The sequence below is a fragment of the Acomys russatus genome, chromosome 3 (genome assembly GCF_903995435.1).
Source record: "Acomys russatus chromosome 3, mAcoRus1.1, whole genome shotgun sequence".
In the NCBI taxonomy this organism is placed as follows: domain Eukaryota; kingdom Metazoa; phylum Chordata; class Mammalia; order Rodentia; family Muridae; genus Acomys; species Acomys russatus.
In genome coordinates, this window is record NC_067139.1 from 61,109,867 (window position 1) to 61,136,526 (window position 26,660).

Sequence of the window (26,660 nt, forward strand, 5' to 3'; positions counted from 1 at the left end):
CACTGGAGGTGAATGATGGCTGTACCCAGAGACTGGACACCTCACTCTTCATGCTCACTAGGCAGCATGGCATGGCTGTTCGGCCCATTTTCTTAGATGAGCTTGATGCTGTCAGCTGGCTGCCACCCAGCCTCTGTAGCTCCAGAATGTGAGCTCACATGGAGAAGGTCCCTGATCTGCTTCCTGTGACTCAGGACACTACCGTACAGCAGGCTGAGAGCACCTGGCTGCACCGCCAGCTCATGTTCCTCTCTCTTAAATGTTCGATTCAGGAAGGCCATGCCCCATGCTCCTGGAAGACTATCCCCTGTGCTCCTGGAAGGTCATCCCCTGTGCTCCTGGAAGGCCATCCCCTGTGCTCCTGGAAGGCCATCCCCTGTGCTTCTGGAAGGCCATCCCCTGTGCTCCTGGAAGGCCATCCCCTGTGCTCTGGAAGGCCATCCCCTGTGCTCCTGGAAGGCCATCCCCTGTGCTCCTGGAAGGCCATCCCCTGTGCTCCTGGAAGGCCATCCCCTGTGCTCCTGGAAGGCCATCCCCTGTGCTCCTGGAAGGCCATCCCCTGTGCTCCTGGAAGGCCATCTCCTGTGCTCCTGGAAGGCCATCCCCTGTGCTTCTGGAAGGCTATGCCCTGTGCTCCTGGAAGGCCATCCCCATGCTCCTGGAAAGCCATCCCCGTGCTCCTGCCCCTCTGCTCCTGGAAGGCCATCCCCATGATCCTGGAATGCCATCCCTGTGCTCCTGGAAGGCCATCCCCATGCTCCTGGAAGGCCATTCCCGTGCTCCTGCCCCTCTGTTCCTGGAAGGCCATCCCCGTGCTCTTTAGGCTATCCCCTGTGCCCACCTGAAGGCTCTCTCTCTATGCCCCCTATTAGACACCTGTTAGCATTTTCTTGTCTTTTACCTGGATCTGGCTAGCTGGTGTGTTTTTTTTTCTGGAAAGTTGGCATCCACAAAAGCATGCATGCTATCGCCTGAGATGTGCCTTCCTGAAACATCTAATCATCTACGAAGGCATCTGTTGTAGGTCAGTGTCTGAAGGAGAAAGATTTGTGTATCACTTCCTGTGGTTAATTTGTCTGGGAGATGTGTCCACAGAAGTATTTAGCCCCAGAGTGTCCAAGGGTCTCTTCCGGGTCTTCTCTCCCTCCCGCTACTGAAATGTTCCTGTCACTGGCCTCAGGAGTGGAGGTTATACTAAAGATGGCTGCCTTACAGGACTGTTGGTCACACAGGTTTCAAGGGGTAAAACTAAGAGGAAGTAGGTGTGGTCAGCAGGGCTTCCAGCAACAGCCTGGAAGCTTCACCCTACTCCCAATCTATTCATTAAAAAAAAATTATCCCCTTAGGGTGGGGACGCCAAAATTTTTTTTAAATGATGAAAAAGTTTAGAGACTCCAAATTTCATTTTAAAACTGTCAAGACAGAACCATGCCTTTTATTCTGAAAAAGACACTTTATGTATTCCACTAACAGTGGCATTGATTTGTCGTCTTATAAAGCTTGCGATGTAATTAATTAATCGGTGATTTAAAAGCATTAAAAGGCATCTGATGTCTAGCTTTCTGAGTCACAGAGTGCTCTAGTCATGATGGGGAGCAAGCAGGTTCCTGGTTCTCCCCAGGGAAGTGTCTGCGAGGAGCCAGAAGACAGAGGAAGGGAGAGAAGGAAACATGCTCAGTCATCTCCACAGAGAGGCCACATGGATAGACGGTTCCTGTGCCAAAGTCTTAAGTGTATGTATTTAGTTTCTCTCTCTGTCTCTGTCTCTGTCTCTATCTCTGTATCTCTTTCTCTCTGCTTCCCTTTTTCCCTCCCTCCCTCAATCCCTCTTTCTTTCCTGTCTGTCTCTCTGTCTCTGTCTCTCTGTGTGTATGTGTACGTGTGTGTGTGTGTGTGTGTGTGTGTGTGTGTGTGTGTGTGCAAATTCAGATAGCTAGACTTGGTGACAAGCACCTTTATCCCTGAGTCTTCTTGCTGACCCTTAAGTTTATTTTAAACATTTATTTGAAAGTACTTTCCTAATGGTTTGGAGTAGGTTTTTCCAGTAAGGTTTGTGCACTGGAAGTTTGGTCCCCAGTGTGATGCTGGAATCTCAGAGAGGTGGAACCTAACAGGAGGCAGATGAGTGACGAATGCTTTTTGTGAGAGAGATTAACGATGGTGTCGGTGACTGAATCTGGTCTAGCAAGTCTCAAGAGTTATTATAAAAGCAAGCCTGGGCCATCTCTTGTCTCTTGCGTCACGTCTTACGTGGGCTGTCACCTGCCATGTAAGGTCAGCCTCTGACAGCAGCACCATGCTGTTTAGACTTTCTAGCCACCAGAATTATGAGTCAAGTAAACCTGTTCTTCACACATCACCTAGGACCAGATGCTGATGCATAACACAAAATGGACCAAGACAACTTCTTACATTCATTGAAAGAGGCAGAACTTCCCTGATTTAGTTAGTAATGCGTGGACAGTTAGTAAGTAAATGCTCAGCCACATGAAGACAAGCTCAATATAAGATATTATGGTAAAAAAAAAATGTGTGAGCAGGCAAAGTCAAGTTCCATGTGTGTTTATCTCTGTGACTATCTAGACCTAAATAGAAGAAACTCAGATGTGAGTGCACCCAAACGATGCTGAATTGGTACTCTACCATTACTTTGTATTTTCCATAGTTTTTTTTTTTTTTTTCAAGACAGGGTTTCTCTGTGTAGCCTTGGCTGTCCTGGACTCACTTTGTAGACCAGGCTGGTCTCGAACTCACAGAGATCTGCCTGCCTCTGTCTCCCTGAGTGCTGGGATCCCAGGTGTATACCATCACGCCTGGCTTTCCATAGTTCTTTAGTGAAAATACAATCCTCTAAAATTTTATGTTGCGATAAAGATAAAATGCTACGAATTTTGTAACTGGAGTTGGCCTCTGACAAAAGGGACTAAGGGATCTATGAAAACCAATACCAGATCCTGGAAGAGAACTGCATTGGAGCTTGAGTTTGTTCATTTCCTTTTTTCATTAACTGATTTATTTACTTCCCCTCCCTCTCACCTCCCCCTATGCCTCCCTTCCCTTTCTTCTCAGAGAAGGGGAGACCTCCTATGGATATCAATCTGCCTTGGCATATCAAGTTGTAGTAAAACTGAATGCATCATCTTCTATTGAGGGTGGACAAGGCTGTCCAATTAGGGGAAAGGGATCCAAAGGCAGGCAACAGAGTCAGAGGCAGCCCCTGCCCCTGCTGTTAGAGGTAACACATGAGGAGCAAGCTGTACATCTGTTATGTATGTGTAGGGGGCCAAGGCTGCCCTATGTATGCCAGAAAGACACTTGCTCAACTATGTTCATAGCAGCCTTATTTTAATAGCCAGAAACTGGAAACAACCTAGCTGTCCCTCAACTGAAGAACGGATTTCTAAAAAGGTGGTACATGTACTCAGCTGTTAAAAATAATGACATCATAAAATTTGCAGGCAAATAGATGAAAACTAGAAAAGATCATCCTGAGTGACGTAACCCAGACCCAGAAAGACAAAGATGGTATGTGTTCATTTGTAAGTGGATATTAGCCATAAAGCACAGGTGTTGGAATAACCCTGCTGTTTGAGGTTGCAGTCCTCCTGGTCCAGGTAGCCATTCTCAACTTGGCGTTAGGTGTAGGACTCCCTCTCCCCAGCAGGGCCTGCAGCTCTCTGCCTGACTCCACCCGGAGAGTGTCTTTAGATATAGATGCCCCTAACCACATTTGATATATGGCCCTTGACACGGCTACCTGCTTGCTCTCCCCTCCCTGGACCTATAGGATAATTAGGTACTGTGTTCTTGTTCATGTTAGAAGCATGCTGCAAAATGCAAAACAAGTATCCTTAAAGTGCCTGGTTTCAGCCAGTTATGAACACCTATCCTGGAAGGCTCCCACACACTCCCCCAAGGGTTATATGGCCTTTGTTCTCCCTGAGTAAAGTTGGACTAGCTCCTGAAGTGGTTTCTGGAGTGTTTGCTTTCCATCATGTTTACTGCCTTCCAGGCCCTGCTTCTCGTGTTCTGCTCCTCCTGCCTTGGTGGGCTGGTGGCCAACAGCCCCTGCCCCAAGGAAGAGGAGGCTCGCATCGAGGATAGCCATGCTACAATCCACAGACCCAAAGAAGCTAAGTAACAAGTAGGGCCCAAGGGAGAATGTTTAAATCACACTTAACAGGGGAAATAAAATAGACACTTGGGGTGGATGGAGGGAGGGAACAGTGGGAAAGGGGGTGGGGAGAGAAAACTGGAATCAGTAGTGAGGGGGCGTATCTCTGGGACAAGCTAGAAATCTAGGACAATGGAAACTCCCTGGAATCTATGAGGGTGACCCTAGCTAAAACTCCTAGCAATAGGAGGATATGGAACCTGAAACAGTCATCTCCTGTAACCAGGCAAGACTTCCAATGGAGGGAAGGGACTACCAACCCAGTCACACACCCTTCTACACACAATTTTTCCTGCCTGTAGGATGCAGGGATAAAGAGGGAGCAAAAAGTGAGGGAAAGGCCAGCCAATGACTGGCCAAGCTTGCGACCGTGCCATGACACTATTAGTTACAGTGCTATACTTCCACAAAGGAGCCTAGCATAACTGTCACCTGAGTGGCTTCATCCAGCAGCTGAAGAAAACAGACGCTGAAACTCACAGCCCAGCATTAGGCTCAAGGAATCGTGTGGAAGAGTGGGAGGAAGGATTAAAAGAGCAGGAGTGGCTAAGGACACCACAAGAAAACCTGCAGGATCAACTAACCTGGGCTCCTAGGGGCTCACAGAGACGGAACTGCCAACCAGAGAACATACACAGGGCAGACTTGAGCCTGGGTTTCTCACTAAGGAGATGATTAGTAAATATTTCTCTGAGCAATTTGTAATCTGGATCGACTCTGACAAATGAATCTTGGGCCAAGGCTTCAAGTAAGCACATGAGATGTCTGTTGGTTTTGTGATTTGGAGCTGCAGCTGTGGCGGGTGGGGTGAGGGGAAACCTGAGGTGGGAGGGACAGATTTCCAGGTGGTGTAGGGTCTTTGCAGGGTAGGAGAGTGCTTTTCTTTCTGTATAGTCTCCTGACTTCCATTAGGATCTCTAAAAGGTGAGAGGCCTATTTCAAACAACCTAATGCGTGACGTCATACAGTGGTGTCTGTCTCTCTCCTTTCCTCGCTTTTATAGTTCAGAATATGGAAATTATTAGAATTCTTTTTTCTTTCTTTCTTTCTTTTCTTTTCTTTCTTTCTGTTTGACAGGGTTTCTCTTTTAGTCCTGGCTGTCCTGGACTCACTTTGTAGACCAGGCTGGCCTCGAACTCACAGAGATCCTCCTGCTTCTGCCTCCCAAGTGCTGGGATTAAAGGCGTGTGCCACCACGCCCAGCTTTATTAGAATTCTTATGTATATATTCTTATTATACACACACACACACACACACACACACACACACACACACACACACACGAGCATAGGACTTAGAAAGCAAACACGCATCATTTCAGCACAACATTGCCTGTCACGAAAGCTCCTTTCTATGAGGCTGTGTTCTTTTCCAGAGAGCCCAAGAGCTGCTCTAGTTGGCCTCAGACTGTCTCCTGTCTCCGTCAGATCATCCTGCTGAACTTGCTAACACACAAAAAAGGCAGATGCCTTTCTTATTTGCAACAGGGACTGGTGAGGATTGGTTTTATACTAGCAATCAAAAATGTATTCCAGGAGGTGGAAGAAATAAACCTGTAGAGATGGTCAGGTTTCCAAATTCTGCAACGACACTGGCTTGGTCCAGCCTTTCTAAGCCCTCATTCCCACCCCACCCCACCCTCCTTACTCAAGTGCTCTTTAATTTCACCTATTCCTGGTTCTTGCCTTGCTTAAGAATGGGATGTCTAATGCTCCTGGCAATCGTGCTTTATTAGGGGACGGCACTGTTATTAGATTGCGTTTTGTTATTTCCTTCAGATCCATTGCACCTCATATTGGCGGGCTCTCCCATGGGCTGAGACTGAGAGACGCTACCAGTGAGGTGGTTTTTTATTATTTTTGTGGGTGCCTATGTGGCCAGATAAGAAACCCAAACTGTACAGACTAGAGGACATGTGGCAGTATCATGTTCTAACAGGTAGAGGCCACTGTCCATGTGCCCAATAAGCCCCTTGTGCTGGTATTGTAGACTGGCGGGCACAGCTGGCTTTCTTCTGTCTGCTCCATGAGATCAGAAGGCATTTAGCACAGCAATCCTGGCCTCTTCACACAGCGGGTCTAGTTTGCCATCACCCCCTAGGGAAATAGATAACACCTTTTGGCCAGCTTTATGTACAATTTGATGTGATATTAAATGCGCCTTGGGCTTCCACTGGGAGTATATTTTCAAAGGCTCCAGGCATGTAAAATGTTAAGTAGCCTCTGGTAGAGGCTTAGTGGATTCTGAAGCTTTTGCTGTTAGGCACAGGACAGCGGACATGGGGCCAGCACATGGGGCCAGATGCACCCCAGCGCAAAGAAACATGCAGAATATAGCTGATAATGCCATCTGCTGTGGGTATACTGATTCTAACTCAGAAATCTAGATAAAGTAAACAAATATGACAAAAATCTCTTTGAAAGAAGATAACAATAAGATGCACATTATTAAAGTGAGAAAAGAGAAACTAAACACAAAACCTCAATTTCTTCCAGTTGCATCTTACATTTGAAGGCTGGCCTCAGCGTTGTTTCTTTTCTGTATCCAGTGTTTGGGGAAGAAGCTGGGCAGCACAGCACTGTACTCTGTGTGTGTGAAATGTGTGTGTGTGTGTGTGTGTGTGTGATATGTGTATGGTACGTGTATAGTGTGCATGTGGTGTGTGTGTGTGTGAGGAGTGTGCATGGTATATGTTTGTGTATATATATATGGTATGTGGCATGTGTGTGCATGTGGTACGTGTGTGTATGTGTCTTCATGAATGTGTGTGTTGTATATATGTGGTGTGTGGTATGTGGGTTTGTGGAATATGTGTGGTGTGTGTGCGGTGTACGTGTGTGTGTGTGTGTGTGTGTGTGTGTGTGTGTGTACAACCTCAAGCTTGTGCTCAAGCACACAGGTGCTGTCTTTCATGCGTCACAGGGAACAGGGCTCTTGATGTGAGTTTGAAATGCAGAGTGAACCCCCGTTTGGTTTCCTGACCATCTACTGGAAACAAAGGGACTTCTCATAGGAGGCTGGCTGCTGGGCAGGGGCCCCATAGCCTTACCAAACTGCAGGTCTTGGATATCACACTGGAAGACTGTTTCTTCATTTACCACAAGCTCCACCAAATTCCAGTCTTCTATTTGCTCCAGGATGACCTTGTGTCCATCTTTGGCCAACACAGCTGGAAAACAGAGACATAAGGACAGACTCCAGGTTAGCCTTGTCCAAGAGACATGGACATCTCTTCTCTGGCTGCTCGTGGTTATAAGATAACCACTGGTGGACACTTAGCTGGTCCCTGGCCTCCATGTGTCCATATAGTCTCAGGAGAGCAAACACAGACCCCCTGAGTGCCACCTCTTGCTTCTGAATTGCCCCAGAGGACCTGTTAAGAAATGGCCTGTCTCTTGGAAGTGGCCACTGAGCGTTCCCTAGCTTAGTCTCATAGTGCTCAGTATTGGAGGGGACTCAGGACCCAGGATCCAGCAACCCCTTTTCCTCTTAATGGAAATATAATTTGGTTGCCTTTCTAGAGGGCAATTTATAGCATAACCCGAAGCCTTCAAAAACAGGTTTCAAAAACAATGTACTTAAAAGAAATTCTGTAAGAAAAAAAAAATCAGGAATACAGGCAGATTTTTTTTTTTTAGTAAGATAGTTTTTCTATAACACCAAAATTCCATGAACAATTCACAAGTCTGATAATAAAAGGATGGCTGAGTAAACAGTGCTATAGTGAGATTTTAATTTGGGAATTTAAAGTTATGGGCTGGTGCGATGGCTCATTGGGTAAGGGTGCTTGCTGCCAAGACTTATGACCTGAATTCAATCCTTTAAACCCACATAGTGGAAGGAGAGACCCAATTCTTGAAATTGTTCTTTCATGTTCACATATGCATCACAATGTATACACAAAACACATTCACACACAATATGGAAATACATGTGAAAAAAAAAAAATAGGAACTTAACCAGGCAGTGGTACAGCTCTTTCAGGACATTTGAAGAATGACATGTTTAGTCTGGTAGAGGATGGTGTCTGTTTTGCCCTTGACATCAAGGAGTTAGTAAAGGTGCCTGGGGGAAGAGCCCTGAGTTAGGCAGGTGGAGGTGGCAGGCGCCTTTAATCCCAGCACTCAGGAGGCAGAGGCGCTTGGAGCTCTGTGAGTTCGAGGCCAGCCTGGTCTACAGAGTGAGTTCTAGGACAGCCATGGCTAAAACAGAGAAACCCTGTCCTGAAAAACAAAACAAAACAACAAATAAACAACAATAAAAAAAGAGCTGTGTATGGTGGCACACTTATAATCCCAGCTCTTAGGGAGACTGAGGCAGAAGGATGTTTTAGTTAGAGGCCAGCCTGGGGTACAAAGTGAAAGCCTGTCTCAAGAAAGAGAGAGAGGAGAGGACACTCCGTGGCTCTTTCTCTCTCTGAGGTGAGATTATGGGAAAGATTTACTCTCATTCTCTCAGCACTGTCCACAATGTCTATAATAATCAGAAAACTTTAAAGAAGAAAGTGGATTTGTTATTCTCGCCTTTGAGTCTGCTGCTTGCTTACCATTTACATCCAGTGGCTCCTTCCTAGAGGTCAGCCACAGGTAATTTGTTAAGACTTAATCCTTTTCCCCTCTCCGCTGAGGATGGAACTTAGGCATCCTCCACTATAGCCCAGCCAACGTGGTCTCATGTCTATGGTTAGCATGCCTAGCATCCTAGACTGCTAGACCTCCCCATCCCCACCCCATCCTCTTTAGTTCCCCTGATGTGCCCCATCCCCCATCCATCCTAGAACCTTTGGCTGAGTATTTTGGGTTAGAAGAACAAGGCATCAGATGGGGGTCGTGTTTCCTTAAGGTCTTAGCATTCCAATCAGTTCTGGGAGGGGGAAAAAGCAGACATTTCTGTCACTTAATTGCATTTAATTACAGAGACAATCGCTGTTTCCCAATGTTGTTGTGTCCACTTTTTCATCATTCAATCAGCTCAAGAATGTCTGGCCCCGGCTGTGAGTCTTTTAATTGCATAATTTTGATTTCACTTTTGGAAAGAAACTTGAGAAAGGCTCAGCGAGGGTCTCCATTAACACGATCACGCTCCTCAGGCTCCTGGTGGTGCCCCTAATTGACCTGCCTCAGCTAACGCCTTTCTCCCTGCATTGTTTGGCATATTTATGCAATTGTATCCTGTTTTGCTGTCTTGATCTTAAACAGCTTTGAAGAGGGTACTCAGCTTGGACCAGTGACTTGTTTAAGTGGAAGTGGTCCAGCTGGTTTGGAAAGTCAGCTCATCATCAGGGAGACATGATGTCTACCGTGGGTAGAATTTCTTCCCTTGCCCATAGCATCCCCTCTCCCTAACAGGAAGTAGCTACAGGTGGGAAGGTGTGCTGTGGCCTCTAGGACCTTAGGTTTTGTGTGGTCTACAGACCCTCTTGGAGAGTAGACTGGAGTCTTACAAGGACAATGCATGAGCCTATCTGCCACTCTGTTCCCAACTCCCAAGGCCTAAGGGGCTCTGAGAGACTGAGGATACAAAGTCTAAGGATACAAGGCAGGTGGTCCAGCCAGAGACCTCAGGAGGTAAGCACTTCCCAGCTGCCCATGACTGGTCCCCTGAAAATGCCCATCTGAACTCACTCAGGTCATACCTGAGTTTGGAGTATTTTATAGAGACAGTGTTACACTCATGTGACAAGGTGCAGCTGAAAACAGATTTGACCCACAAAATAAGGCACTTCATGGAGTTGAGAGGTGAATAGTGAGGCTTCCTATGGGCAAGTGAAGCGTTCTAGGCACAGGCTCCTGAGCTCCTTAAGGGCATGCCTCTCCACTCTTCTCTGGGTACCTGGGGTCAACACAGGCTCCCCAAAGCAGCAAACTTACAACGATGCTGAGTGCCACCAACTTCTCTTGTGGCTATCGGTTTCCTGTCTGATTTGTAGTCAAGTGACAACTGCAGCAGAGTCTGTCACCCTGTCCGCCTCAGGATGTCATCCCTTCCTGTCAGAGAGGAGGTGGTGAGACGAAGACTGGTGCAGGCTTAAGGCATGAGAGAAGACGATGCCCTGGAATTCCTGCAGCTTACCCAAAGGCCACCACTCAGAAGGGGGCGTGTCATGGTTTCCTGAGTTGCTGCTGGGTTGTCTATTCAAAGAAAGGTCAGATAAATATCTTCCCTGAAACAAAGTCTGCGCACAGGCAGTGGCTAAACTCCAGCATAAATCAGCAAGCCACCCACAGAACACCCACCTCTTTGAAGTGGCACTTCATTCCTCACAGGGGGGTTAGATAAAGTGAAGGGACAGGGTAGGGCTCTGTCCTCCTCAAGCTGGCAGAGTTGTGCGCCATCTGTGGCTGATGTAAATGCCGCTGGTAAGGAAGTGGAGGTACACTGATGGATTGTTTTCCTTCCACACTGCAGACATGATGCCAGTGGCCATTAATGAGTGCAGCTAATGCATTACTGGGAGGGAAGGACGGCAATTGGGTGCCTCAACTAAATAAAGATGGATTCCATTTTTAATGGTCAGTTCCAGTGCCTTCCAATTCCTTTGAGAGGACTGTTTGGCAGGCTTAAGTACAGTAGACAAGGAGCAACGTGGCCAGGTCAATTACTTAGGACTCTTTTAAGCACTGGTTTAGTGGAGATTTTTTTTTTTTTTTTTTTTTTTTTTTTTTTTTTTTTTGCTGAGCCATTATAATTCGTGGATAATAAAGAAAGAAGAGTGTTCAGATTGCTTAGGGCATGGTACGCTCAGAAAAGATCAGGCATCCTTCCAAAGACAGCGGGGCTTCGGGAAATGATAAAGGGCTATGATTTTTTAAAGTCCCATGCAGAATTCAGAAGCAGACTTTTTACAGAGTACGGCCTGCAAGTAGATCTGTTTGCTCCAGTGTTAATGCTGAGTCTAAAGTGGGAGAGTAGGGGGACAAAGTGACGGGGGGGGGGGTGATATTCACTGCCCTATTGCTATTAACACCTTGGCCCTTGTCACCGGGTCCCCTGTAAATGTTGGCAGCTGTTATTAGACACGTTGTTATCAAGCCTGGGTGTGCGCAGCTTACTTTACAAATCAGCCACCAGCAGACTTACAAGCCTCGCCAACCATCCAAATGCTCCCCAGATCTCTTCAAAATTCTCTTCCCTCCTCGAGAGGGGCCAGCCTCAGAGAGGCTCAGCTCAGCCTCTGCCCACCCCCACTGGCCTTTACTTCTGCTCTACTTGCCTCTCTGAGGTTGGAGGAGCACAGGCTCATGGGTCCTCCGTATCCCTCCCTGACCCGTGTCTTTGTTCTTTACTCCCCTCCTTTCCTCTTCTTCCTCTACTCTTCCTTCCCCTACCCCTCTTTCTTGTTTTTTTTTTGGGGGGGTGGGGTGAGGGGGTGGTAATGGCAGGGTTCTGTTGAGTAGCATAGGCTGGCCTTGAACTCATGATCCTCCACCCTCTACTTTCCAAGTGTCAGGGTTACTGATGAGCACCGGGTCTCTGTTTCAAATCTTCCTTTGGGACATGTTTACTGAAAGAAAAGTACATTAAACTATTTTCAGATTAGTCATGTAAAGCAGTCTTGTGATTGTGCAAAAATCTTAGAAAATATAGAAAAGGACAAAAAAAAAAAAAAAAAAAAAAAAAAAAAAGCAACAACAACCATGATTCTACTCTATGTCCCTCTTCCATTAGCTTCCCATTTAAGTGAAGAGAGATCATGGTGTGCAGGGGACTAGGAAGAGGCTTTATCCCTGCCTAGTGCTGTGCTCACCCAGCCCAGGCCTCCCACCTCCCATGTCACATGACAGATGTGCTGCAATTTATGGAGGCATTGCTGTTTCTGGTTGCTTCCATTCATCAAGAATGTTGCAGAAAGTATTGGTACTATGCTACTTTTGTTATGGGTAGCTTTTTTTTTTTTTCTTTCATTAAAGAAGGCACTGGAAACAAAACACTTGGTTTCTGTTGTCTGGCATATATAGGTATGGTTTTTGAGAAAGGGTTTCTCCATGTAACAGCTCTGGCTGCCCTAGACTCACTTTGTAGACCAGGCTAGGCTCGACTTTATGAAGATCTGCCTGCCTCTGCCTCCTGAGTGCTGGGATTAAAGGCATGTATCACTATACCTGGCTTGTGGGTTACAATTTATAGACACTTCCAAGTTGCCCTCCAAGCTCACTGCCCAAGTTGCCTTCCAACTGGGAACATATGAGAACATTCATTCGCTAATCTTTCCACAGCCGACAACTAGAGATGCAGCTCCCTCTGGAGATAGCACAAACTCAACAGTTTGGGATCCGTTTCTTCTGAAATCCTGTCTCACACGCCTGCTGGCACTCCCACACTGCCTCCCACTTCTGCACTACCTGTCCCTTGCCGTAGCACTTTGTCCTTAGCGAACACCTCTGCCAGCTGCCTGGTTCCCTCTCTCCTACTTCCTCCAGGCTCCTCCCAGCATGTGGCTCTATCTTCCCGTTGAGTAGCTATATCTTCAAACTTGATACATTCCCTCCTGGAAGGCTCTGGAAGTTACATTGTCAGGAGCCTCCACTTTCACTATCATAGAAGCAGTGAGTCGTGCCCCGGGGGAGAGGAGACATTTCAGTAGAGCTACCAGTAAATGGAGCAGGGAGCTCTGGCAATGCCTGGGTGGGCTCTCCTGAGATGCAGCTGCCGTGAATCACTCATGCTCCTGTAAGCAGGCAATTCCAACCAGCTCACTAGCTCGCTAAGTTAGACATGGGTGGGATTGTCTCTTTGGTCTGCTGTTAGTGCCCCATCTGGGGTGAATAGATATTTATTCACATCTCCCTGGGAAAAGTCTTGCAACACTTTTCATATACCAGACACAGTCCCGGGAGCTGGGACCCAACAGTGAGCAGGACAGATAGGAATCTCTAAAGATTACATCCACGCGTGTGTGAGGTGAGGCAGTAGGACCAGTGCTGTGGCAGGTACCTATAAACACTAAGAAGGACTAAAGGAGGCAGGAAGGGGATGGATAGAGAAGGAAGGAGGCAGAGCTGCTGAGAGCAGTCGGTGGGTAAAGGCATTTGCTCTCAAGCTTGCCAGCCCTAGTTTGATACCCAGTGCCCATGTGGTAGAAAGAGAGAACCAACTCCAACAATTTATCCCTTGACCTCCACACATGAGTGTCAGCATATATGCAAGGCGCTCATGCATGCACACATGAACACAAACACACACACACACACACACACACACACACATGCACGCGCAATACTCCAGGAAGTCTTGTCCATGATGGATGGTGACATTTGTGGCTGATGACTTGAAGGCTGAGGGAGGAAAGGAAGGATCGTATGGGAAAAGCGTGGCAGGTGCATCTTCTGATGAGCGCCAAGTGTAAGCTCCCCAGATCCCTGGAGAGCTCAGTGAGGACATGGGTGTGGCTGGAGTGGATGTGTACAGAGGTCAAGGAGGTCACGAAGAATCTGATGGCCTTGGGAGGTCTTTGGCTTTTATCCCGATTGAGCTGGAAGTCACCTGAGTCATCTAGGAATGAAGCCATATTCTAACCTTGCTCTGGTTCTGAGAACAAACTACAAGGAGATCACCATGGCCACAGGGAGCTCAGGCTAGAAGCCATGACACAACTCAAGCAGAGGGTGATAACCTGTGGAGGGAGGAGCTAACAGGGCTAAGAAAGATTGAATTAGGGGCATTCCCAGAGGACAAAGACCATGGGGTGGGCTGACAGGCTGAGCAGCAGGTATACTGGAGGGAGGAATGAGAAATGAGCCAAGGTAACAACATGACAGCAAAAAGAGAGCAGGCAGGACCTGGGGCTGGGAAAAGGTAGGCATCGAATGTCATCAATACTAGATCTTGCTAACAGTCAGAATCGCTCTTACCTTCCTTTCTTCTAAATTCTAGAACATGTTTCTACATGCTGGCTTGGTCTCGCTTAAAAATTCAACTTTCCTCCATTTTTCCTTCTCCAATTTCTCCCTTCAGAATTGGACCTTAAAGTACAAATCATGGTTCTAATTTATTTATTTATAGTTTTTTTGAGACAGGGTTTCTGTGTGTGTGGCCCTCACTGTTCTAGAATTAGCTCTGTAGACTACACTTCCTGGAACTCAGAGATGCGCCTGCCTCTGCCTCCTGAGTGCTGGGATTACAGGCGTGCGCCACCGCCATCTGGCAAACTCTTAGTTCTTCGCTTAGGCTCCTTTGCTAACTTCTTGATGTCAAGGACAAAACAAACCCAACTCTATAAGACTGAACTGTTCGCCATTCCTCCAATGTCCTGAGAGACCCCCTCCATTTTCCCTAGCGACTGTCCCTGGAATAAGTCTTTGCCACATGTGCCACGGTGCTCATGGTCTCCACGCGGACTCGCTCCAGTGAGGGTTTCTCACTCACCTTTACCAACAGGGAAAGTGAGGCTCATAAAGGAAAAAACAACTTGAGATTTTTGACTCTGTGTGTAAGTCCATGAGTAGTAGAGGCCATGCCAAAACTAGGTTCGCTCAACTTCAGAGCCCCTGTGCTTTGCCTCTGCCACTGCCATCTCCCTGGCAACAGCGCAGGTCTGTAAGCAGATTTTATATATTAAATATCAATTGCACAGGGATGGAAAGTTGATTAGACTGTGTCAGGTCCGGGGGCGGGTGGGAGGTTGGAGCTACTACTTACTAAGTAGAGTTACTGTCTAGGATGTTGAAAAACACTGGACACAGACAAATGATGGTTCTATGATACTGTGATCTTTAATTAATGTTGCAACATGCTGCTGCTATGGGCTGAATTGTAATTTCCTTATTTGGTATGCTGAAGTCCTAACTTTGACCTTTTGGATATAACTAAGGTAAAAATGAAGTCATAGGGGGCCCGTGGTTTAAAGGGTTGGAGTTTCTTATTCTCTGTACATTGGTGCCTGTTGCAAGAAGCAGCTCGTCTTATGAGAGTTGAGAGATGTATTAAGCTACAGGTATATTGATACATCTTTAGAAGTTGGCCTAGCCAGGGCGTGGTGGCACACACCTTTAATCCCAGCACTCGGGAGGCAGAGGCAGGCGGATCGCTGTGAGTTCGAGGCCAGCCTGGTCTACAAAGCAAGTCCAGGACAGCCAAGGCTACACAGAGAGACCCTGTCTCGAAAAACCAAAAAAAAAAAAAAAAAAAAAAAAAAAGAAGTTGGCCTAATACTGTGTCCATTTAGCAGAACAATAGCAGTAGGTTTGTCTTTAGAGCTTATAACTTGACTACCCCACAGTGTCACGGATGCAATAATGGTATTGGGAATGGGTCTCAATGTGTCCCTTCAATCCAATTGCAAAGTCTTTGGTTGTTCCCATAATGTATTGTACCAGTGGGCATATCTTGCCAGGTCAGTCATTTTGTAGTTCTCGGGGTTCACAGCTGGGTAACGATTACGTTTCTCCATAGCGCCTTCCAGAACTATAAAAGCTGGCCAGCAGTGCTCAGCCCTAAATGGGACCTGTATATCAATACTCCCTAATGCCAAGGTTCAGGAAACTGCTGTGGAAGAGAGGGGCAGGAAGATCGTGAGCAGAGTGGTACAAGACTAAAGGGAAGCCATCTTTGGACAGTTATACACCAGGACGGTTATACATACAAGCTCACAGCATTTGTGACGGCAGAAGCTCACGCCGGACAAAATCCCAGCAGGGAGAGGGGAGACAGACGTGAAGTCCCACACCTAGGCAAGAAGCTGTTGGCAACTAAAAGCTGCCTAGACAGAAAGAGTCAGTTTTCTTTAGGGGTGGGACTATTGGTAGGTTTGCCATGCTCCAAGAGACAGACTCACACGCGAGAGTACTTGGGGAGCACAAAGTTGACTAGTGGGATTAAAAAAAAAGGGGGGGTTGTGTGTGAAAGTGAGTGAGTAGGGAGGCTGGGGTGGAGCAGGAGGCGGTGAATAGGATCAAAGTATGTCATATGAAATTTTCAAAAAGAAGTAATAAATATTATTTTAGTGATGTCAAAAAGGGGTCAGGGTCTTTCTGAGATGAGATATCAGTGTTTGCTACCTTATCTGTCGTCTCAGTACCCGAGGGCAAGAGGGAAAGCGACGGTCAGCAAGCTGGGCAGAGAGCTATAGCGGAAACCACCTCTGCCTAGACAGGGCCCCCAGCTTTCAATCTGGAAGGGAACGTGCCTTCTGTTGTCCAAGGCACATAGCCTGTAGCATTTGACTCTGGCAGCTGAAACAAACTAATATGAACGCCGCTTTAGGGTTTCTATTGCCCGTGATGATAAAACACCATGACTGAAAGCAACTTGGAAGTGTGGGTGTGGGTGTGGGTGGGAGGGTTTATTTCAGCTTACAGCTCCATCTCACCGTCCTCACAGAAGGAAGTCAGGGCAAGACTCAAGGCAGGAGCCTGGAGGCTGGATGGACCAGAAGCACAGGCTGTGGAGGAATGCTGCTTCCTGGCTTGCTCCTGTGGCTTGCTCAATCTGCTCTCTTACAGCACCCGGGAGCACCAGAAGACCATGGGTGACATCACCCACAATGGGCTGGGCCCTCCCACATCAGTAACTGGTTAAGAAAATGTACTACAGACTTGCCTACAAGCCAGCCTTACAGAGGCATCGTCTCAAATGAGAGTTGCTCGTCCCCAAAATACTCTAGCTTGTGTCTAGCTAGCACACAGCTTCCAACACAGACACTATGGGATTTGCCACCAAAATCTCCCAATAAACGATTTTCTTAGAGAAAACAACTTTTTTGTAACAGTGAAAAAGCTTCCCCACCTTTCTCCAGGTATGACATTCAAATACCACTTCCTCCAGAAAGTCATCCCTGATTGCTGGACCAAAATGGATTTTTGCGTCCTCTGTCAGGCTTTAGGCAGGACTCTGAGTAATCAGCATTCTCCTGCACACATCCTGTTTAACACCTGCCTGAGCCCATCTGCCTGAGTCTGGGCACTCATGGAGTGCATAAATGAATGAGCAAGGGTTAGGATTTCCTCCCACCTGTCACTCTGCAGCCAGTTGACTTACAAAGGTCACTTATTACTTCTGACCCTAAACTTCCCAAATCCCAATGTGAGATTAGCTACTTATTCCTAGTGACTTTGGGTGTTTTGCCTGGTAACACTCAGATCATGTTTATTTTCAGTTTAATATTCAACTTGGGTGAGCTAGAGGGAGATGCTAAGTCATCCCGTCCCGGGAAGGCTTCCTGGGAGAGGTGGCACCTGACCTGGGTCTGAGAAGGGAGGGTCTAGGTAGAGGATGCAGCCTGCATCCAGGAGGCTGAGGCTCAAAAAAGAGGCACACAGTGGGGTGACCCACCTAGCAGACCCTCCAGTCGGTAGGTGCGGTGCTCCACGGACAGGCCCACGGCGCTGTAAGGCCCATAACGCAAGGTCACTACGGCTTTCTCGGGCATGGTGCTGCGTCCAGGCTGAGCGAGGCTGTCAAGGACTCTAACACCCGCTGCTAGGCAACTGCCCCTCAGGCCTCAGAAAGGTGGGCGTGGCGCGTGCTGGGCGGGGCCTAGGCCTAGGACAGAATTGCTGTTATACTGCCTCATAAACTAACTCAATTTCCACCTGCTGTTAGTGAATGAGTGAATGACTAACACCTGCCAGTTATGGAAAGCATGTGTGCTGTCCAAAGTTGCCCCATTGCATTGGTAGGCATCGAGTTGCAGCCTGCATTTTGTATTTACTCAGCTGAGGCTCAGGAGCCTTGCCAAACCACGCAGGAAAGTGGAAACTGAGCTTTCTCTACTTTAAGACCTGTTTTTGATTGATTTATTATACATATAAACAGACATTCTTGTGTTTCCTTGTTTTGTTGAAGCTCCCAAATGCTTGGCCACGTTGAATAATCTCTCTCTCTCTCTCTCTCTCTCTCTCTCTCTCTCTCTCTCTCTCTCTCTCTCTCTCTCTCTCTCTCCTCTCTCTCTCTCTCTCTCTCCCCTCCCCCCTCCCTCCTCTTTCTCCTCCATTGCTCGCAGTGCCCCCACCCCCACCCCAGTCACAGATAACCCAGGGAGAACCTGGAGGCCCATGGATGAAGGACCCTACTACAGGGTGGAAGCTGGATCTCTGGACACAGCCTCAGTGACCTGCTTTATTCTGGGAGAGCAAGAAGGAAGTGTTTCTTCTACAATGCCTGAGATTCCTTTTGTTGTTGTTGTTGTTGTTTTGTTTTGTTTTCACAGAAGTTAGCCAAGCCTAACAGTTATCTTCTTGTGAGAGCAGCACACATTTATAAAGATCAACATAGTTGGTCTCTTCGTAGTCTTTATGAACAGAGAAAGGATTAAAAACCCCTTCCCATTAATTCTTCTCCCAACATATGCTACTGTTGTGCATTTTTAATTCTCTCCACATGTACAGTCTCTTCTTCTGTGGCACATGCTGGTGCATCCACGCTGGTAACTAGAGTTGTGATGCCAGGAGAATTCTGACTTTTAGAGAGGCACAAAGAATTTCTCCCAGTATACTCTTACCCACTGGCGGTGCAAGATACACCTTTACCTTAGGAGGAAGAAAGGCGTTGATTCTGAACCAAAAACCAGTAACTATGACCCAAGAACATGAGTTAAGATTCCCCCAAATAACATGCTCTGACATAGAAGTGGCTTTTATAGTCACAGAACAAAAGGAAGTCATAATTCAAAGCATTTACCAAATACATTGGTGGGCACAGTGGGTAGGCGGGTTACAGCAAGGCAGTAACTATCGGTTTCAGGTATTATCTGATGATATTTTTAGTTTGGGGTTATGGAAGCTAACTTTCTGCTAATATATTCCAAAGGTTTTTACATAATATTAAAAAAAAAAAAGATATTCGGTCAGGCAGGGAAGTTAGCAATGGTTGAACACTAAGGGAACTAACAGTAACCCAAGTCAATTTGGGCTCTGGGTCCGAACATTACGCTCTCTACAATCTTGAGGTTCAAACCAACCCATCAGCCCTGCAGAATCTTTTACATGGGTGTGGCTGTTTCTGGACAGTTCAGTTTACAGCGCAGCCCAACTGCAGAAAGTGACTCACAACACAGAGGATGACGCAAACTATGGAGAAAGGCCGCTGCTTTTCATTATGGTCATGACGGCCCCATGCCTTTAGGAAGGGTCTAACTGTGCAGGCTGGTTTTATGTCAACTCGACACAGCTGTAGTCATCTGAGATGAGGGAACCCAATTGAGAAAATGCCTAGAGAGGATCTTGTTGTAATCAGATGTGCCCGAAGGGTATTTCCTTAATTAGTGATTGATGGGGCAGAAGCCCCTTGGGACCCAGCCCCTGATGGCCCCCCAACCACCAGGCTCTGCCCACGGAACACTCTAACTGCCCGTCTTGGCCAGACCAGCCCCTCCAACCAGAGGCAGCCAAACTCCAGCTGAGCTCAATTCCAGGGCTTGAAGTCCCACCAACTCCTAAGTTGGCCTAAGCTCGGGACTTGAAATCTCACCGATCAACCATGGAATGCTTCACCCTGAGGCAGCTCTGTATAAAGCCTGCCTCCCACTCTCTTGGGTCTCTCTCAATAAATGCTCTGTGTGAGGTTGGCTGTGTGGTGTGACATTGTGATTTTCCTTGGCTCCCAACTGCCAGGATACCTTTCCCATCTTACACTTACAGGGGAGGGCCCAGCCTATTGTGGGCGGGGACACACTTAGGTTGCTGGTCCTGGGTTCTACAAGAAAGCAGGCTGAGGAAGCCACGAGGAGCAAGCCAGAAAGCAGCACCCCTCTGTGACCTCTGCATCAGCTCCAGCAGCTTGAACCCAATTACTATTCTTTCTTTTGAGAGCTCTGGGTGACACAGCTCCATGTGTGCTATGCAAACCTGAGGACCAGAGTCCAGTCCTCAGCATCCAGGCACAATGATGTGTACTTTCAGCTCCAGCATGGGGAAGACAGAGGCAGGGGAATATGTCTAGAGTCTAGGCTAAGATGGTAGGCAGCCATCTCAGGCTAATGAGTGAGACCCTGTCTCAAAAACCTTAATATGGCTCCCAAGGAATGACAGTTAATGTTGACTTTTGGCCTCCACACACAGACCCACACAAACATGCACATGCACACACATAGAAATGCAACATGTTAAGAAGTAGTTCTTTTGTTCTTAGCTATATTAAATATCAGATATAGTTTATAGTCATCCCAGCCTAAACTCACCCAGTCTCATCTCAGAGAAATGTATTCCATAACATGGGTCTCTTTTAGACAACTTATAACAGGTCTCTTCAGGACTGGAGCAATGACTTGGTGGTCAAGAGTGAGAGCTGCCCTTGCAGGCGTCCACACCAGGCAGTCTGTCCCCAGCCTTTGTGAGCATCTGCAACTCATGTGCACATATGCCCATACAAACATACATGCACACACATATACCCATACAAACATCCATGTACACACATAATTAAAGATAAATCTTTAAAAAAAAAAAAGTCTCTGTTCTATTTTTTTAGGTCTAAAACTGTGTTTTTTCCAAATAAGATAGTTATTTTATAAAGGTAGTGAAATCTTTTATTTTTATTTTTTTAGACTGAAAACTTGATTCAAGTAAACTAGAAGGTTTGGGTAAGCTAAGAGTCATAGCAAATAATGTGATGGCATAATATAATCCTCCATCTGTATTGTCATTAAAACCCGAATCATCACTATTCCTCTCAGAAAAATAGACTAAGGAATGATTTTCTAATTGTCTAGATATAAAAGGATTTAGGAAACATTCTATAAAAGAGTGGTTATTAGTAGAAGTGTGAGGAGAGCTTTGAGTTGGCTTGCACCCAGATGTGGTCTGCAGTTACCGACCTGTAGCAGTGGAAATAAACATCACTAAACACCCTGAAATCCACGTGGGTATGTCCACAGGACAAGCTGGCCTAAGCCCGAGGTGAGAAATACAAAGCTGAACTCTGTCTCATGGAATTTTGCAACCCAAGAGGAGGTTGGATACAAACACCTGGTGTGCCTCTTTACTGTGGCTGTACTGAATCTCCAATGTGCTGTCTTTTTCAAAGTCCCTGTGACCAATTCTGAATTTTTAGTCATCATTTTTAAAATACCTTAGAATAGCATTTAATGCCTCATCCAGTCCTCTCTCCATTTTGAGAAGATGCCCAGCGTTTATATCATTAGGAGATGTCTTAGTTGGTTTTTTTTCCCCTGAGACAGGATTTCTCTGTGTAACCTTGGCTGTCCTGGACTCACTTTGCAGACCAGGCTGGCCTCGAACTCACAGTGATTCACCTGCCTCTGCTTCCCAAGTGCTGGAATTAAGGGCTTAGTTGGGGTTTCTATTGCTGCAACAAATACTATGACCAAAAAGGAAATTGGGGAGGAAAGGTTTATTTGCCTTACACTTCACAGCACTGTTCACCACTGGAGAAATCGGGACAGGAACTCAAGCAGGGCAGAAGCCTGAAGTCAGGGACTGATGCAGAGGCCATGGAGGATGCTGTTTATCCAGCTTGTTTCCCATGGCTTCCTCAGCCTGCGTTCTTATACAACCCAGGGCCACCAGGCCAGGGATGGCACCGCCCACAATGGGCTGGGTTGTCCCCCATTGATCACTAATTGAGAAAATTCCCTACAGGTTGGCCCCCAGCCCAGTCTTAAGAAGGAATTTTCTGAGTTGAGGTTCTCTCCTGTGAGATGACTATAGTTTGTGTCAAGTCAACATAAATCTAGCCAGCACAGGAGACAAATTGATGTTTTCTGTGTGGCGTAGATCTTAGACTAAAGAAGTAATAGCAGGCGTCTTTGGCTAAGGAAGCTGAAGCTTTGGTTGGATTTTGACAATTTTTCTTCTGTGTTATTTGTTTGTTTAACGACCCACCCATCCAGAGACTGAAGATACTTGGCACAGTGAAAATTCTGTACCATAGGTCAAGTTTTCGATTGAAATGTTTGTCCATAAAAATAATTTTCACAAGCTGGGTGTAATGGCGCACACCTTTGATCCCAGCACTTGGGGTGGGGGCAGAGCAGGTGGATCTCTGGGAGTTCAAGGCCAGCTTGGTTTATAGACTGAGTTCTAGGACAGCCAGAGCTACACAGAAAAACTCTGTCTAACAACAACAACAACAACAACAACGCAACAAAACATAATAAAACAAACAAACAAACAAAAAGTTCCACAATTATTTAAGGAGAATGTTTTCAAAAGAAACGGTTCTTTCTAACATATTTCCCTTCCCACAGCTAAGGTGGTGGCTTTCTGAGAAAAGACTGTGCCCAATAGGAAACGAAACCACTACAAGCTAGTTTTTACCGTGCTTGTATACTTTGTTGCTATGTTTTGTTTTCTGACTCATTAGTGACTGTTTTTGTCTTTTACTCTTTTCTCTTACTTCCTTTGAGGCCACTGTTGGGTTTCTTCTTCTATTGCACCTACGTTTTAACTCTATTTTATTTGGGCTTCCTTAAGCCTCTACCTCCCTTGCAACCTCCCAACCCTAAGTAGGAGAGAAAGAAGGCTAGAAGGGGAGGGGGACGTAGGCCTCTTCAGACTTAGTTCAGGCTGGTTAGGGTTGTCGGGTTCCTTGGGGCAAGCCCACTCTGTTTCAGGACAGCTCCAACATCTGTCAAACTGCATCAGTGGCATCTGGGAGCAGCAGCCTTCTTTTTTGGAGCCCCCCCCAAATACTCTCTGGCTTCTGGTATTTATTCCCTCTCCAGAGTCCTCAAAATTAAACTATCTGCAGCTGACAAAGAGCCCCCTCTCAGAGCCTGTGCTGCCGACAGTCTGAAGCAGCCCCCATATCCCACACCTGGGATTAAAACCAAAACATGTTTACATATCGTAACTGAGTTTTTAGAGACACCAAAACTCTGCACTACACATTATTTTAACTGAAAACCTTTTTAAAAACCTTTACTTTTGATCTCTGTGGTCTGTGCTACCACCTGAAGCCATGTTGATGTTCATGGGCTGTGCTGCCGATGACTGCAAAGGGCCGGGAAGCGTCTTCTGCAGTGGTACAAATAACTACAGACTCACAGCTGAATGGGAGAAATAGAAGGCTTCTGTGATAACCTCTTCATTCCCCCACCCACCCCACACACAAAGGGAAAAAAACCATAGCCTAGGCAAGAAGTCATTGAAGAGAGCTCTCAAAGGTTGTGATGGGGATGCTGAAGTGTAGGTCTTCGCCGTTTTCTTTGGGGGACTGGCCACTGGGAGTTTGACCATGCTCCACTGAGTGTACGGGCATCACAAATTGGATTCGTTTCCATCTTTCTTTCTTTCTTTCTTTCTCCCTCCCTCTCTCTTCCTTCCTTGTTTTTCTTGTTCTTGTCCTTTTCTTCCTCTTCTCCTCCTCCTCCTCCTCCTCCTCTTCCTCCTCTTCTTCTTCTTCTTTCTTTCTTTCTTTCTTTATTTATTTGGTTTTGTGTAGTTGTCCTGGAACTTGCTCTGTCAACCGGGCTGGCCTTGAACCCAGAGAGCCTCTTACCTCTGCCCTTGTCTCTTGAGCACTGTGATTAAAAAAGGCTTGTGCCACCTGGTTTGGTTTCTAAGACAGGGTCTCATCACAGTGCTCTGGATGTCCTGAACTCACTATGTAGCCCAGACTGGCCTTCAGCTCCTCCTCCTTCTGCCTCAGATGCCCAAGTACTGAGGTCATAGGTGTAGACCACCATGTCCAGTTTTTCCCTTTTTTAAAAAAGCTATATTTAGCTCACCAATTCCTTTATCATATCCTTCACCGATGTGTTGTGTGCCCATAAAAGGTTTTTCTATATCCCAAAAGTGTTGTTATGAGACACCTTTAAATACATTTATTTAATCCTTTACAGTTTCATACACATATTTAAGTTTTGATCATATCCCCACATTGTGTGCTCATCTCTTTCTTTCCACTCAACCCCATTTCCCTCTAAACCCTCCTCCCACATTTATGTCGTTTTGTTGTTGTTGTTGTCATTGTTGTTTTTAACCTGCTGTTTCCTGAATGAACATGTATGGGGGATTATCTGATTGATCAGGGGAAATTTACCTGTGGATGTACCACTGATTTTATGACTCCCCAACCCAAACAACCTTTAAGTTCCTATGGCTCCGCGGACCCTGCCCCTTTTGTGATGAAATGCTGATGGGCTCAGTCTTATGCATTGTAGCCTCTGCTGCTGTGAGTTCATGGGTGGCGGCTTCCACCCTGATTGGTTGCTTTCATAGTGCCATGTCTAGAAAATAGCATTTCACAGTGTCCCCTCCTGTCCTCTGGCTCTTATATTCTTTCCACATCCCCTTCCCCAATACTCCCTGAGCCCTGGAAGAAGGGACGTAGCTGCCCTATTTATGGTCAGGCAGTCAGCACTTACTCTCTGCATAAACTACAAACATTTCAGAGAATGGCGCTAGTCTATGGGTGTAAACATCGGAAGGCGGTTTGGAACCATGTGTACTCAGCAGGACAACAGTAGTAGGGTCTCATTTTAGGATCTATGACCTCTCTAGCCATGTTGACCAAGTTTACATCACCAGCCATGAATTCCTCGTGTGGAAAGAGAGACTCAAATCTGACACTGAAGTGATTGGATACTCCTATGTCAGTGGTGTCACTATCACACGGACGAGCACACTTGCCCTGCAAGTCAGTACTTATAGTGCACAGAGTTCAAGGCTGGGTGAGACTGTTGATGACTCTCCTCCCTCAGCGGACTATTTAGCACGTCCCAGCAGTATGAAAGCTTGCCAGCAGGGAGCATGCTTCCAGCTCTGTTTCAGCTTAATTTATCAGCATCCTGAGAGTCTTCAGCAGCAATAGAGTCTTATCATCTAGTTCTGGTTGGTAAGCTAGAAAAATAGCAATAGCCTGTACTGTTTGGTAGCATCCCAATAAAGTCGCTTGTCACCGAGACGTTCTGGGAGCAGCACTGTTAAGTGGTATCTTTAGTGTTCTTTGCATATTCTAAAGTCTGTGCTATGTTCTTTTTTTTGACCCATGAGTTTTACACGTGTTTGTTAGATTCTGGAATGTTCTCAGTCATTTCTCAATGGCTAACGCTCCTCCCACGTTCTGTCTAATAGATCCCCATGCTGAGTTTTGTTTTGTCAACTCCACAGACGCTGGAGTCATGTGGGAAGACGGAACCTCAGACGAGGGGTCGCCACCGTCAGACCGGCCCGTGGACAAGTTCATGGGGATCTTTTCTTGATTAGTGATTGATGTTGGAGGGTCTAGCCCACACTGGGCACTGTGGCCCCTGGGCAGAGTGTATAAAAATGCAAAACTGAGTAAGCCATGAGAAGAAACCAGTAAGCAGCGCCCCTCCGTGGCCTGTGCTTTAGTTCCTGCCTCCGGGATTCCGTCTTGAGTTCCTGCCCTGGCTTCTGTCAGTGATAGACTGATGGAGATGTGTAAGCCAGAGGAACTCTCTCCTCTGTCAGTTGTGTTTGGCTACGGTCACGATCACAGCCAACTAGGAAGCTCCTTCTTTTACTTTTACATGTACATTACATGTACATCACGCAGAGTTCCTTTTTTTTTTTCTTCCTTCAACAGTGCCTTTAATATATTATATTAAACACATCTTTCCCCCCCCCCTGGAGTGCCTATTATTTGAAGCTGCTGTGGTACCGACTCCATTTGCTTTCTGTGCTGCCCTCCTGTAGCGTACGTGATTTCCTAGCTTTGTATTCCTGACTGTGAGCGCTCATCTGCAATAGACAGTTTCCCACTGTGGGTGTTTGATGTGTTCAAGGTGGGAAGTGGCTTTGCATGTGATTATCTGGCTCTTATTGTATCATGGCGATTCGGCCTTTTAAAATGATTGTGTAAATTCACACTTCTTGTCTTCACATGGCGATGTTCCGTGGGGTTGGTTTCTCACGCGTTCCTTTCCCCTGCATCTACTACCTCCAGTAGAAGGCAGAATTTCTTGCCCCTGTCTGGGGTTGGGGGAAGGGGCAATGGACGAGCTTTTCTAGCCCTTTTCACAAGATGAAGATGCTTCTGGGGATTGGGTTTGTGTTGGACATTAAGCAGTTTCTTCACCCTCCATAGACTTGTACATCCTGTCAAGCCCAAGTGATAGTGCGCTGGATGGGCCAGTGGGATCAGGTGCTGGCTAGTATTAAATGTCAACTAGAACCACCTGGGACGAGAGTCTCAATTGAGGAGTTGTCTAGATCAGGTAAGCCTGTGGTCATGTCTCAGAATCCTCTCGGCCGTTTGTTAATGGGAAGACCCTCCCTGGATGCGATTAGAACCTGCGTGGGCTGCAGCCTGACCCATGTAAGAGTGAAGAAGGCCAGTGGAGCAGTGGGCAAACTGTGGGCAAACAGGTGGCAGGACCCCTGCCTTTCTTCTCTCTCTGCTCCTGGCTGTGGGTGTGATCTTTAAAGTTCCTGTCTCCTGACATCTCAGCAACACTGGGCTGCAGCCTGGAATCAATAAGCTAAATAAACCCTTTCCCCAATCTGTGCTGCTCATGGTCAAGGTCTTTCACCACAGCAACAGAAATGGAGCTAAGGCACACCTGCTGTGTATGATGGACTTGTAGTAGCTCACAGGGGGCAGCCTTCTTTCTAGAATTTGAGA

The 26,660-nt window shown here is 46.7% G+C and overlaps 1 protein-coding gene across 1 annotated transcript; it reads right to left on the reverse strand.

The window, feature by feature from the left end:
• Positions 1-6,124: 6,124 nt before the first annotated feature.
• C3H10orf53 (chromosome 3 C10orf53 homolog) lies at positions 6,125-17,577 on the reverse strand. Its single transcript, XM_051141770.1, has 3 exons — positions 17,445-17,577; positions 7,225-7,344; positions 6,125-6,271 (listed from the first exon to the last, which is right to left on the reverse strand). Exons 1-3 carry the CDS (start codon positions 17,539-17,541, stop codon positions 6,207-6,209), a joined length of 282 nt encoding a protein of 93 aa, XP_050997727.1. The 5' UTR covers positions 17,542-17,577; the 3' UTR covers positions 6,125-6,206.
• Positions 17,578-26,660: the final 9,083 nt, after the last annotated feature.